The 14,424-nt window shown below is 53.1% G+C and overlaps 1 protein-coding gene and 1 long non-coding RNA gene across 3 annotated transcripts; one reads left to right on the top strand and one right to left on the bottom strand.

Annotated features, from left to right (window-relative positions):
- Positions 1–599: 599 nt before the first annotated feature.
- Positions 600–8,377, bottom strand: WBP2 (WW domain binding protein 2). Of its 2 annotated transcripts, none has more exons than XM_047833325.1 (8): positions 7,997–8,377; positions 5,781–5,889; positions 4,514–4,649; positions 3,551–3,643; positions 2,767–2,901; positions 2,452–2,574; positions 1,911–1,987; positions 600–1,804 (listed from the first exon to the last, which is right to left on the bottom strand). In XM_047833325.1, exons 1-8 carry the CDS (start codon positions 8,053–8,055, stop codon positions 1,751–1,753), a joined length of 786 nt encoding a protein of 261 aa, XP_047689281.1. In that variant the 5' UTR covers positions 8,056–8,377; the 3' UTR covers positions 600–1,750. The 2 variants fall into 2 exon arrangements, with proteins under 2 accessions (XP_047689281.1, XP_047689282.1); XM_047833326.1 differs by lacking the exon at positions 7,997–8,377 and adding an exon at positions 7,611–7,766.
- A 969-nt stretch (positions 8,378–9,346) lies between these two features.
- Positions 9,347–14,217, top strand: LOC125152101 (uncharacterized). Its single transcript, XR_007147042.1, has 2 exons — positions 9,347–9,407; positions 13,871–14,217. It is a non-coding gene; the product is annotated as an uncharacterized LOC125152101 (long non-coding RNA).
- The last annotated feature ends 207 nt before the right edge of the window (positions 14,218–14,424 follow it).

Here is a 14,424-nt window from a genome sequence, read left to right on the forward strand (position 1 = left end):
GGTGCTCCCTTCACATGCCCTTGTAGGGGGTTAGCCAACCCCAGGGACTTCTGGGCGGGGCTGGCCAGAGGACGAGGCTGGAGAGACGGTGCAGCCCAGCAAGAAGGGACAGAAAAATAGGACACTTCAGTACTGGGCTTTCTGAGCTCCCAGAGGCACGGATGCCACACCCATGGCCTTCCTCCAGGCCAGGGCCCAGGGGGGTGCAGGCCTGGGCACGGAGGTTGGCTCTTCCCTGCTCCCAGGCACGGAGCTTCACAAGGAGAAGGCACCCGCAGGAGGGGCCACCTGACATGTCCCTCCCACAGGCACCCTTCCACGAGGTGGTGAGCACAGCAGCCTGGCCCCTGGTTCTAAAGCTCCCAGCCCAGGACAGCTGCTGGGCTGCCCCAGGCCCCAGGGGACCCCGTGGGTGGGCAAAGTTGCCGAGTAACCACCGTGGAATGGAGACGTGGGAAGCCGGAGTGGTCCTGGGCCCCCATGCGCTGTGGGAACAAGGGGCTCTCACACGGGGCGGGAACAGTCTCCCCAGGGCCCTTAGCAGCCAGTTCTCTTTTCCCAAGAGATCACGCTGGTCACCACACACAGAGCCAGACAGGTCCAGTCACTTCATTTTTACTACTTCACATTTTCAGCAAACAAATCAAGGTGCAAACAGGGTTTATTTCACGTTAATATATTAACTGGTTGTTGTCTTTCTCTTTCCTTTCTTTTTTTTTTTTTTTGTCAAATAAATAGGGAATTCTCTTTAAATAACCATCTCCTCACTTCACGGCCAGTCCAGAAGCAAATGAGAGCAAATTTTAGTGCATCCAGGGGGCATATCACCAATTAGGCATGAAGCTTAAAGGGAAGAGGGCAGGGTGAGGGGCTGGTGAGAGGTCACGGTCAGCACACAGGTTCAGGCCAGGCCCCAGGGGTCAGGGCCTTTGTTCCAGCCCACCCAGCAGCCCCCAAATGGCATGATGGGATGGATGAACACGCATCCAGTCTGAGAAGCCCCTTCTAGAGAGAAAAGAGAGAAGGCAAAGGGAAACAAATGCCAGAAACACTCGGGAGGGAAGCAGTGGGCTCCCTCCCCATCGCGGCGGCCTGGTCCTGAGGCGGCCCACCCCCTGGAAGCTCACGTTAAAGCTCCAAAAAGTCACAAAGCGGTGGCGACAGACAACAGACGACCGAGGACAGGACAGGGCAGGGAGGGGAAGAAGAGTGTGACCGGGGCTGGAGGCTGGCTGGGATTGGAATGTGGGCTGACAGTCCGGTTTCCATGGTTAGGCACAGACCAGAGTGGAGGGAATGTGAGGGGGGCCTGGCAGGGGCCCTCAGGAAGACCCGAGGCTGGTCTGAGGGAGTTCACGAGGCCGAGTATAAAGTGGATTCCAAAACGAGGGAGCTGGACTGCGGTACAGGAGGTGGCCAGAGAGTCTCCGTGGGGAGAAACTACTAGAGCAAGACGGGAACGAGGTGGACGCTCACGCTCCTGAACAGAGCCCCCGGCGTGGCGAGAGGGAAGCACGACCGAGCGGCGCCGACTGAGCGGGCTCTGAGCTATAGCTTGAGAAGCTGCGAGGCACGGCTCCCGAGTCAGGGGGGCCCCCCCTTCCCTCAACACCAGTCCTTGGGAAGTGTTTTATAATCACACCTGGAGGAAGAACAAGGCCCTTCCATCACCCCCCCGAACCCCAGTCTCAGCCCCAAGAGGAAGGGAAGGGAAGAGTGACGAGGGGTGGGAAGCAGGGGTGGGAGGGGTCTACTGGGTCTTCTTATCTTCCGGGGGGTAGTAGGGAGGTGGCGGAGGCTGGGTCTGAGGAAGGAAGGAGGAAAGATCGCATTAGAAGGTTCACAACGAGACCAGATCTTCCCACCCCTAAACCCTTGCATCTGGCCGCCCGCGCATGGGCCCTGCTCACCGTGGGCATGTAGACGTTGTGTGGGTTGCCCGGGTTGTAATAGGCGCTGGCAGCCGCTTCTGCCGCCTTGGCTTCAGCTGCGAGAACAAACACGCTTGGGCTAAGTCCCAGTGACAAGCCCTCCCCTCTTCCAGCTGCCCCTGGAGCTGTACTGAGATAGATGCCCCCTGCCAGGCATCCTCCCCCCAGCAGCTAGTGCTGCCTGGTCCAGTTTGGTTCTTTCCAACTCCTTTACCCCTCTCTCCCCATGATCCCGCCAGGTGGTACCGCCACCATGCGGTTACAGAAGACAAGACGATACAGGGAGACCTTCCCAGCCCCCGGGCACAAGGCTAGTCGGGGAAGAGGCTGGAGGTGAGGGTGGAATCTAGACCCTCCCCAGGAGCAACCACACTGCTAGTCCCCGGGACTAGTCCAAGGCTCGGGGTCATTCACCAGGTGGAGCTCCCGGCCGACCTCTAACTGTTCTCTGAGGCTCTCCACACAGCCACGGAGAGGGGAGGGCTGGCCCCCCAGGACTGCTAGCAGCCCAGGGCCTCACCTGCAGGAGTAGAGGGGACATCAGGGCCGCTGACAGGAGGTTCCATGGGCCCAGGATAGGGCGGTGGTGGGGGCTGCACATATCCCATGGCCCCGTCCATCATGGGGGGTCCTGGATAGAACTCTGCTCGGCAAGAGAGGAACAGGGGCCAGTGAGCAGCCTAGCCCCTCAGCTGGCAGCTCCCGGGCCTCTCCACCTTCTCAATTAGTCCTGAAGCAGCTTGAAGAACAAGTCTCCCCTCTACAACCCCCTGGCCTGGGTGGGGTGGTTAGTGGGTGGGTGGGGTGAGGGGTGGGCAGCAAAGGACACACTCACCAGGTGGGGGCGGTGGATAGGGGTAGCCAGGAGGGCAGGGGTACATTCCATTGGCGACTGGCGGGGGAAAGACATAGGCCCCGCTGGGCATGTAAGAATACCCATAGGCTCCATTGGGGGCTTCACCTCGGGAGGCTATAAGTACAAGGGGAGAGAGAAATGAGTGTCGCCTACCGAGGGGAGCTGCAGGGTCCCTGGAATGTGCACAGCAGACATGCCCTACCCCGCCCCATTCCACTCCCCATCCACGCTGGAGCCAGCCTTGGTCAGGGAAGAAGTGAGGAGTCTGGATGGGGAGGCAGGTCAGAGCCAAGGCAGGGGAGGTCAAGGGCAGGGGGGAGGGGTGGGCAGAGGACAGATGGACAGAAAGAGGGAGGTTCGGGGATGGGGTACCAGCCGGAGCCGGGGTGAGGCTGGGGGCGACGGGAGGATGTCTGCCGAGCACAACCCTTGGGGATTTCAAGTGTTAATGGTAGCTTAAAGGTTGGGTTTCACGTTTGTTTTTATGAGGCCACAGTAAAATGTCCTTGGGTCCAAAGAGCTTTGTCAAGATGTCCTATACCTGCTCCAGACAGGGCAAACCCAGCCTTCGAGGTACAGGCTGGAGTGACGCTAATTACAAGCTTTCTTCTCAATTCCCAGCCCCGGCAGGCCCGGGGCCCAGAGACTTTCTCTCTCTAGTGCTTAAAAGATCAGAATAAAAAGTAAACCAAGTCAAATGCACAAACTAAACCCACGCGTGTCAGTGTGTCCTTCGCCCCGGGGGCTTTCAGAGCCTTGATACCTTGAGATGCCACCTGTAGCATCCGTTGTCCAAACTCGATGGCTCCCCCTGCCGTAAAGGTCAACTTGTATGGCGCAGAGCCTTCCCAGCCACCTGGGAGGGGAACATTGCGTCAACAGCTCAGGAAAAGAACACAGCCTCAAGAGCCTCAAGAGACGGCTCTCTGTTCTCTTGGGGTCTCTGGCCAGTGACCTGGTGGCCTGCGGGGCAAGGGTTGGCTCTGCAGTGCCCGCCTCCTGCCCGTGCCTGCTTCGCTCTTTGGAAGAGGCGGCTCTTCTTTCTTGGAACAAGCCTGTTACCCCACCCCCAGCCGTGGAAGTCCATCAGCCCTAGAGCCTCCCACCCCCACGAAGCAGCCTCCCTAGGGCAGGTTCACTCAGCAACAAGTGACATTCAAGTTCAGAGCAGATCTCCCCTCCTGAGGGGCCTAAGGATGGACCCCTGGCCCCTCGAACCTGGCTTCTGCCAGAGGGGAACTGTGAGCGCCTAGAGACCAAGCTTCCACTTGGCTGGGTGTGAGGGGAAGGCCAAGTTCGACAAAGAAGTCTCTGGTGTCTGCACAAAAGCCGGCCACCAAACAGGGCGTCTCTGGTGGCAGAGAGACAGCTGGCTCTTCCTGGCTCTAGGGAAAAGGCCCCTCCCGAGAACCTGACAGCTAAACTTTGCACACATTCCCCAGGTCACGATAAGCATTTTTTTTCTTAGTTTTCAGTGACATAGCTGATTTTGCTCTGAGAATGTGATCTGAGTTGCTACCTTTAACGCCAGCATCTCCTAGCCCTTGGCCAAAACCCACCTCTGCTGAACAACTGGCAGCCTGGGTGTTGGGCTTGGAAGCTAATCCAGAGCCAGGAAGAGGACAGGGCCCGGGGGTGATAAGGGTCCGAAGGGGACGTCTAGCAGGGGCGCGGCAGAGCACCTCTCTGGAAGCCCCATCCGTGGCCCGGAGCCTTCATCACCCACCTCCTGCTTCAGCCTTCACTGTTCCCTTGATGTAGTTCGCACCAAACACAGGTTGCTTGATCTCACAGTCCTTCATCAGATAAAAGGGCATCATGAAGGACTGCATGGCATCCTTTCCTTTGGACAGAAAGACAACCTGCAGGCAGAGAGGACGGGAGCCATCAGTGCCCACCCCACGGCCCGAAGCCCCCCTTAGCTAGCACCTCCCGTGCGTGAGGGGTCTGCTCCCCTGGCCAGGGCCCAGCAGCCCCAGGGCGCTCTGCACCGAGGAAGCTTCTGGAGAGCACTCTGAAAGTGAAAGGTCCCACGTGCAGCCTGGCTGGAGGCCGAACGTGGGTGTTTGTGAGAAAAAAGACGCCGTTCACAGCGTGTGTGAGAGGAACAGACCGCTCTGCCGTTTGAGTGGCGGTGAGGGGGTGGCGGATGTGGCACAAAAGTGCAGAGCGCTGGGGCAGAGAGGCAGGGGTAGGCAGCGCTGGCTTCCAGAGCGGGGAGGTGTAGCCCGACGGGGTGAGATCCTGGGAGAAGGGGGCTGCCCAAAGAGCAGCAAGAGCTTCCCGTCCCGCACTTGGGACAACCCTCTGTTTTAAACCCGTGACTTCCATCTGTGGCTGAAGATGACAGAAAAGGCGTTTTGAGGCTCCCTTGTCTCTCTGCCAAGGCCCGTTGATAAAAACTTGAAGCTACGCCCCACTTCCAACCGTCTTTAAATCTAACTCTTGGTAGCTACAGGCAGCGAACCTTTTTCAAGAATGGCCATTTGTCTTTCTCTGGAAGGCTCTCAGAGTCGGCCTGGGTAATTCTCAGGCCAAGGCCCATTCCGCAGTCTGGCACTTCTCGCTCTGCAGGGTTTTGCCGGGCTTTCTGCCCAGCTGGAGGCTGTGGCCCTGCTACTGTATCCTGTTTACCACATTTGTCACTCTGGATGTACACAAAGGCCTCGTGGGCTACTCTGACGGAAATCAAAGTAACAACAGCCTCTACTCCAGGCTGCAGTCATCCCAGCAGCGGGGACTGACCCAACAACACACAGATTTTACAGCAAAAGATCTGGAATTTGCATGGAGTCAACACCCAGGGGTCAGTTCAAGCTGCACAAGCAGTCTGATGGTTCTAGCACCCAAGAGCATGTGACAGAAACACGTGGAGTGAGGAACGAACATTCACCAGGTTCAGAGGCCACTGGACTCATGACGCTGACCTAAAACCCCCATCAGCGTCCAGGAAACACAAGCTTTCAAACCAACCATCACACTGTGCAACTCACCCGGTAAGGGGTAAGGTAGACGGTGCCTTTCTTGGTCCCTTTGAAGGCCTCGGGCACGTTCTTCATATCATTGAACGTAAGTTCCACATGGTCATAAGACATCAGGATGCTGTGATAAGAAAGCAGGAAAAGCCCTGATGAGCCAGTCTGGAGCCATGATCTGGTTTCCCCAGGGACTGCACGCCCCCGGTAGGCAGGTGTCCAGCATGTCGCATCTCTGTTTTGACATTGCTGCAAGGAAACCATTAATATAGCCCTGGAAGGGAGGAGCAAGGCAGAGGTCTGCAGATTTCCCCAAGCCTCGCACACCCCCCCACGCCCAGGTGACCACACCAGAGGAGCTGAGGGCTTTAAAGCCTTAACCCTGTAATCCCTCAAATCAGGTTAGATTACCTGGGTTAACTCTCCCATTTTCTTCCGAGTCCTTATTATAGGTGTTTTCTGTTTTCGCTGGTTTGTTTTTGAGTCCTAATACACAAACCCTTTAAGACGTGGCTCTATGCATCCCCAAAGGGCTTTACTTCAGGGCTCCTTTAAAGCTGGGTTTCCAGACCTGGGTTGGCTGGGGTTTTAGGCCACGAAGCCCTTGAGATGATGGTGCACATGCATTTTTCTCAGAGAATCCGTGGCTTTGATCACTCTCAAAGGGATTCGTGGCTTAAAAGAGCAAGGCTATTTTACACATGAAATTTTAAACGCTAAACTTCAATTACTGTATACGCAATTTGGGGGGAAACGGGGCCAAAGCATTTTCTCAAACAAGGCACACTATTATTTAGCAAGCAGAATGGAGCCCTAAGCCAGGTAGGAGGCCCAAGCAGGATAGATACATTCTCGTCCCACAAAGTCCCACTGAGAAAGAAAGAAAAATAGTCCCAGGAGATGTTACTACATGGCATCGAAAGTGTTTTTCCAGGCCGGAGACTGGCTCTCACACAGACAGCTTACAAACTGGGAACAATGTGAGATTTCTCTGATTATAAGATAACAAGGTCCAAGTTCACATGGTTCCATTTGTCTTCCCCTTCCTCCCAAATACCACAACTTTTTTCACCGGGGAGGGCTAAGTGGGAGAGAGGACTAGTACCAGAAAAGAGAAGGACAACTCAGAGAAAAGAGGTCATTACTAGGAACAGGCTGGTCCAGCAGACCTGAGCACGTAAGATAGAGGGGAAGTCAGTATTCTGAGGCTGGGAGCACCCCAGGCTTTCTCCTGACTCATCAAACATTTCTGGGTGCTGGCCTTAGCAGGCTACAAAGCTCTGATCGCACCAAGTCTCTTCTGGTGACTCAGACTCCTCCTAAACGCCTTCTGCCTTCAAGAAGCATTTCAGAGTCAGCATAGCTCAACCAAAGCTGGATGACCCAATTCTCAGTGCCCAAGGAGCCAGAGAGAAGCCACTGAGAGGTCCAGAGATGGGGAGAGAGACAGAACTGATGGGAGGGGTGGGAAGAAAGAACTCTTAAGTTGGGAGACCTCGGTTCTGGGAGTAAACCAAGTCAACATGCATTGGAAAGAAACAGACAAGGACGGACACCGTGCCGGGAATTGTGTTAGACATTTGACAAGCGCTACCTATTTAACGGCACCTCTGGGTCTCAGTTTCTCATCTGGAAACTCAGCAGTTCTGGAATATACTAAAAGGCTACATACTGATAGTTAAACCTATCGACTTACAAACTGGGAACAATGTAAAGTCACCTTTCCTGGAATCCCATCTTGGTTATTTACAGCTCTGTGATCTCAGGCAAGTTACTCAACTTCCCTGTGCCTCACTTTCCCTACGTGTAAAACGTGTATAACAGTATGCTCTGCCGCGCAGTACTTACATATTAAATAAGATAGGAGAGAAGCAGGGCCTGACACGTACTAATGTAGTAAACGCCCAAGAAACGGCAATTATTTTTGTCTAAGGCTGTTCCCATCTCTTGAAGTCATCGACTCTGGGAAGGGGGCTCAAGAACGACCCCGGGGCCCTGTCTCCCCAAGCCCTGTCCCCGTCCAGCAGCCCCACCCCCACCCGACGGCTAATCGCAACCTCCTCCTCGACCAGCCCCCCTCCCGCCGGCCCCGCCTCCAGCCGTTACCCCCCCCACCACCGCACCCCATCAGTTTCCCCTCTTCACGGGCTTATCCCCCACCACCTCCCCGCCCCCCGCCCACGCCGCCCACTCCCTCCCTTCGTTCCTCTAGGATCCTTCCGCAATGTTGTCACCTCTCTGTGTTGTTGACGATCACTCCGCCGCCCTCCGAGTGATTCTTGTTGAGCGCCATAGTCTCTCGGAGAAGGGTCCCGAGACTCCCAACGCAGTGCGCTTGCGCCTCCCTAGCGCCCGCCCCTAGTGGCGTCGTTCGTATTAGAGTCAGCCAATCACAGCTCTTGCGCGGAGGCTGTCCCCACCACCTGATCTCGAGCGTCACGTGGTCATAGTTTACTCACACTCCCCCTCCCCTCCGAGCTTCGCCTGCATCACAAACAAGCTGAAGACTACAATTCCCAGAAGGCAATGCTCCTTCAATCGGCCTTTCTCTACGCTAGTGGAAGGATGTATTCTGGAGTTTGTAGTCTCCCAAAACGTAGGCCTGGGTTGACTCCTTTTATTGCTTGACTCAGCGGCCTCCGCGTTCCCCACTCTCCATCCCGTCTTCAAAGAGACCCAGAATGAACAGCTGAACACGTCACAGGGGAATTTATCATAAAGGCCCTGAGCTCAAAAGTGCATACTCACCTAATAGGGGTATAGGAACCTAAACCTGGTGTGGGGAATGCTGAACAGCCACTTGCTGGCGCATCTTTATTCACTCAACATTTATGGAGCCCTGAGTCTGACTTTGCCCCGGATTAGGGTAGTCCCTAGCCTCGCAAATGAGTGCAGGACCCAGTTCCAGGACATGGTGGCGGGCTGGCAGAGAGGAGCCAGGAAAAACTTCCATCCATGTCTTGAAGTCAGACCCACACTCTCCGAGTTGGGGGTGAGAATGTCCGTGCGGGGGGAGGGCTCGATGCCCGGACCTGACGCCTCCGCCAAACCCACCTTCTGAGCGGTAGCCACCCCACCTCCTGGCCGCCTCCACTGAGCTGGCCTCGCGGTGGCGCTGCTACTCCTGGAATGTTCTAGCTTACAGTCGGGCCAGCCCAGCAGCGTCCCAGCTGGAAGATTTAAACAAGACAGTAATTAAATGGAACTAGGCATAAAGCGAGACCGGCAGCCCCATTATATGGCTTACAAAAGAGAGCTGACTCATCTCAGCTTAGGACCCAGCACTGGGCGGCGTCCACTGGGCAGCTGTAGTTATTATGTAAACTACCCCCACCTCTGAGTGGATCTTGAGGAGGAATCAGGGGGGTCTCACTCCTCACGTGGCGGTGCATCATTAATCTTACAGGATCAGAGTTTGATTTTATTTATTTTTTTTAAGGTTTATATTTGAGAGAGAGAGAGAGAGAGAGAGAGAGAGAGATAGAATCCCAAGCAGGCCCCACGCTGTCAGCATAGAACCTGATTGCCAGGCTTGATGCCATGAATTGTGAGATCATGACCTGAGCCAAAATCAGGTGTTGGAAGCTCAACTGACTGAGCCACCGAGGTGCCCCTGGCCTTCTGTGAAGACTTGTGCAGAAGCAGGTGGGACTTTGCAGGACACGTGCATGAATCACTGCATGATGGACATGATATACTCTGCCCTAGTAGTTAAATTAATTTTGGCACATACAGTCTATGCAGCTGTTTGAAAAAAAAAATTGAAGACAAATTCCATGTGCAGATACAGAAAGAATGCCAGTTTGTTAAGTACAAACCGGTGTATAATCACTTCTCGGCCTTTTGGCTAAGATCAAGTGTAAGTACAAACTGGGTGTGTAAATATGCTTCAAAAAAAAAAAAGCTTCTGCTTGTATTTAAATTAGGATCTAGATCTAGATCTAAAATTTCTGGAAAGAACCACTGGGCATTGTTTTTGGATTACCCCACTGAGGCGTGGGTCTGGGGAATTGGGCAGGCTGGTGACTCTGTGCATTTGTTGTCTACTTTCTTGTAATGTTTAATTGTTTGTTGTGCACATTCTAAATATTAATAACAAATTTCAAAAAGAAAGTGAAATCCACCCAGTAAAGGGTATGCAAGAATGGCAGCTTTGAGGACCATAAAAGGGAAGGTGGGGAACCAGTACAGTCCCATCCCCCGACCCTTTGCGGAACTTGATTGGTCACAGAGGCAATTGGAGGTTTTGTGGGGCCTAAAGCTTTTGGAGGCCTTGCTTAAAGAACTAAAATACACAATCCTGAAAACACAGTATGTGGCCATGGTTAGGCCTCTGGACAGGAGAGGAAATGTGTTGAAGAGGAAGTCAGAGTGGAGAAGAGATAGCAGGCTTAGTTGAGTCCGGCTTCAATGTTTGACTTTTCCAAATTTAATGAAAACATATGACCACGAGGCGCCCAGCTGGCTTGGTCAGTAGCGCGTGCGATGCTTGGTTCCCGGGGTTGTGAATTCGAGTCCCACGTTAGGTGTGGAGATTGCTTAGAAACAAAATCTTTAAACATAAATAAAATACTTAAAAATAGTAATAATAAAATAAATGCATGACATATGAACATAGTGTTAGAATCTCCCAACTGTGAAAGGGGCCAGTGGTTTCCAGCACCCATGCTGGGGGGCTCGAGGGCAATTCATTGCTGAACCAAGTCAGCAGCAAAGTGCCCCGTGTCTGGGCCCAAGTCTCAGAACTCAGACTTCTGCCTTCGAGTCCACACAGGCTCTGCTTGTTTCCAGAAATGATCGCTCTTTGCTGAGCTGTAATCCCTCCTGATCTCCAGCGAGGAGGAGCTTTTTTTTCCCCCCAGAGGGAAGCTTCTTGAGTGGTGCGCTAAGCTAGGGCCCAAGTATGCCTGCCATACTGCTCCCTTCGCCCCAGGACAACCCCGTGGTGGCCGGTCACCTCTGAAGGCCCAGAAAGCATCATGCAGTTGCCCTAGTGAGCAGGACAGATCCTATTTGTTCTGAATAAATAATCATTCTCTATACGTGCCACGACATTACAAAGTTTGGGGAGCAGTTTACCAGATGGTGGTTTTCTTTTTCTTTCTTTTCTTTTCTCTTCTTTTCTTTTCTTTTCTTTTTTCTTTTCTTTCTTTTCTTTCTTTCCTTTTTTTTTTTTTTACCCCCGACCCCATAGTAGGAAATACATCTTAGGAACATCTGGGTGGCTCGGTCGGTTGACTTTGGCCCAGGTCATGATCTCAAGGTTCACGAGTTCAAGCCCCTCATCAGACTCGCTGCTGTTAGCACAGAGCCTGCTTTGGAGCCTCGGTCCCCAACCCCCCACCCCCTTCCCTCCCTCTCTCGTGCTCTCTCTCAAAAATTAAAAAAAAAAGAAATACATTTTATATCAGGACAGAAGTACACACAGATGCATATTTTATAAGTGCAGCTGGAAGAGGAAAAACCTGTTTGGGTCTGAAAGAGTAAAAATCAGTTCAGACTAAAACAGAAAAGAGTAGCCCAGCAGTCAGGCTGGGAGGAGAGACACAGATAAAGCCTACAGCAAAGCTAGCAGAAAGCATGGTTTTCGCCCAAGGTCATGCAGCTGTTATAAGACAGCTTGATGATCCCCCTCCGTGACTGCTGAATCCTTATCAGGAATACCCCTAGACAGGCATTGCAATTTCCAACAATTAGTGGGTGTGCCCCAGATCTAAGCTGCAGGGGGAGCGGCAGAGAAAAGAGGAGAGAGAGAATCCCAAGCAGGATTCTCACCATCAGCCCATGGAACCCAGCTTACGTGGGACTTGATCCCCCGAACTGTGAGATCATGACCTGAGCTGAAAGCAAGAGCCAGACGCTCAACCAGCTGAGCCAGCCACGCACCCTCACTGGGCTCCTGACTGAAGACAGCTGGGTTGGGTAGGTGGGTAACCAATTTCCCAGAACAAATCTTAATGCTATTAAAATTTATCTAAAAATTGCTTAAGCATCTTATCATGAATGCTTGTCTCCCCAGGAGACAGAATTACATCAGCTAAAAACAAAAAAACAAAAAGCAAAACTCTGATTTTCCCTAGACCAGCTTTGGGACAATTTAAATTTGTATGATTTGATGTACTCTGAAACTTTCTATTTTATTTTGTAATTTTAAAAAATTGCTTGGTGCCTAGGTGGCTCAGTCCGTTAAACGCTGACTTTGACTCAGGTCATGATCTCACAGTTCCTGAGTTCGAGCCCTACATCGGGCTCTGTGCCAACAGCTCAGAGCCTGGAGCCTGCTTCAGATTCTGTGTCTCCCTCTTTCTCTGCCCCTCCCCTGCTTGTGCTCTGCCTCTTTCTCAAAAATAAATAAACGTTAAAAAATATTTTTTAGGGGTGCCTGGGTGGCTCAGTCGGCTGAGCGTCGACTTCAGCTCAGGTCATGACCTTGCAGTCCGTGAGTTCGAGCCCCGCATTGGGCTCTGTGCTGACAGCTCAGAGCTTGGAGCCTGCTTCGGATTCTGTGTCTCCCTCTCTCTGCCCGCCCCCCCCACCCATGCTCTGTCTTTCTCTCTCTCTCTCTCTCTCTCTGAAAAATAAATAAACTTAAAAAAAATTAAAAAAAAATTTAGGTTAAAAAAATGCTAATTGTTATGCATTAAATTGATTATGCAATCTTCAGCTTGAGAACCCCTGTTTCAGAAGAAAGGATGAGGGTGGGGGGGGTGGGATGGGAGGAGGAGAGAAGGCAAGGGGAGCGTTGGAGTTGAGGATGGCAACCCCCACCCCCACCACCGTGGGGACCTGCATTCTCCCCACTCCTGAAGCTGATACTGTCTCATATTTAGGATTCCCAAATCAGTATGCTAAAGGGTTGCATCGGGGTGATTTAGGTAAGTCTCAGCCTCTTTGTAAAGCTGAGCAGCTGTTTAGATATCACCTTGTTTCTTCACTCTTTGTGCGGTGGCTGACTCAGACTGAGAGGCATTTCTCCTCTCTCAGCCAAGAGGGTAGACAAGCCTTCTTGTTCCCAGGGTGGGTGGGCTTATGGGTTCTCTAACAGATGTTCTCAGTGCTGGCTGAGCCCAGAAGTTCCCACATCCTTCTAAGAAAAAAAAGGCCCACTGTGTGCAGCTGGGGCCGGAAGGGCTGGAGGGCGAGAGAGGGTAAATGGCTGGACCCGCAGAGGGGACGGGGTACTTCCCAGAGCTCAGGGACAGAAGCAGAGTTTGGGGGATCCTCTAGCGGTAACCCACTTGCCTTGCTCCCGTTTGGCAGTCCCAAGAGGTGGGGCGTGGCTGCCGAGAGCAGGGGTGCTGGACGACGAGAACTGTGGTTTGGGTTGTGTCAAGGGGTCCAGTCCGGAGACGAACCACAGCAGCTATGGGACCAGAGAGAGCGTTTACTGTGAAGAAGTAAAACAGGCATAAAGCTAGTCGTGTCGCTGGAGAGTTAGGTGGCGAGGTAACTGAAGAGGTTAAGCAAAGGATGCCAAGGTGTCCGGAAGTGCTCGAAGCTGCCACCGCTGGCGAAGAAGACTTCCCTTGATGTTGGGGTGCCCGGAGCCCCCAGGAAGTGCCGTTTCCCTCTCCTCCTAGAGCCCTGAAGGCCCTCTAGCGCCCCCTGTTGGCAGAGCCCCGCGAGGAGATGCCGGACAAATGCGGCCCCTAGAGCCCCAACCCCAGCATCCGGAAGCCCAATGTAGAGGGTGGGCGTCATGGGCTGAATTGTGTTCTCCCCAGATTCACGTGTTGAAATCTTAGCCCCTAGTACCGCAGAACGTGACCTTAAGTGGAGTGGAAGTAGGGTTGTTGCAGATGTAATTCGTTAAGATGAGGTAATTAGGGTGGGCTCTAATTCAGTATGACTCTTGTCCTTATAAAAAGGGGAAGTTTCTTCACAGGGAGAAGGCCATGTGAAGACAAAGGCTTCTACAAGCCAAGAATTGCCAAATAGTGTCAACAAACTGCCAGAAAACAGCGGCCTTGCTCATAGATTCTCCGTCACAGCCTCAGAGGGCACTAAATCTGCCAAGACCTTGGTTTCGAACGCCGGCCTTCAGACCGGTGAGACAACAGTTTCTGTCGGTTTTAAGCCACTTACTTTGTGGTACTTTGCTCTGGCAGACTACTACCGTGGGTTTGGAGCAGAAGGACAGCAACTGGGCACCATCCCCGACCCTCGCTTGGCCCAGGGGAGAGAAGGCTCGCCATGCAAGGACCACTTGGGCTCAGACAGTGGGCGTCTCAAGTGCCATCCGTGTGGCGTGAAGATTCCCACCCCACGGAGAAGCTCTCCTATCCAGCGGACAAAGGACCAAGGACAAAGACCACCACCATCCTTCCAAGCGTGCCTGAGGTTGGATATCTTACCCTCTTGGCAAAGGGCGGCTCATAATCAAATTTTATTTGATTTAGGAAAAATACTGACGGTTCTCGTACCTGAGTGTTATCGAATAAACCCATGCTTGATATGCCAGGTTTTTTTCACTCCGCCGGTTGTCATCTTTCAAACAAGCCAGTGAGAGAAAGACTCCTGGTGACCTTCAGCTTTCAGCCACCTGCTGCTGGTTGGGTGGCCACAATGTCGGAGTGGCAGGTGCCACATGAGGGGCTGGTGATGTGGAACCGAGCTATTCCGGGCGCGTCATTTTGCCTGTGGGTATTTCAGTAACACAAGC

This window comes from Prionailurus viverrinus, chromosome E1 (genome assembly GCF_022837055.1).
Source record: "Prionailurus viverrinus isolate Anna chromosome E1, UM_Priviv_1.0, whole genome shotgun sequence".
Classification (NCBI taxonomy): domain Eukaryota; kingdom Metazoa; phylum Chordata; class Mammalia; order Carnivora; family Felidae; genus Prionailurus; species Prionailurus viverrinus.

Excerpts from the sequence above, each read along its gene's own strand:
- WBP2 (XM_047833325.1), bottom strand. The coding sequence starts at position 8,055 with ATGGCGCTCAACAAGAATCACTCGGAGGGCGGCGGAGTGATCGTCAAC. Across the intron at positions 2,902-3,550 it reads GCTACAGGTGGCATCTCAAG|CCTCCCGAGGTGAAGCCCCC; the intron begins GTATCAAGGCTC and ends TTGTACTTATAG. Across the intron at positions 1,805-1,910 it reads ACAACGTCTACATGCCCACG|ACCCAGCCTCCGCCACCTCC; the intron begins GTGAGCAGGGCC and ends TTCCTTCCTCAG.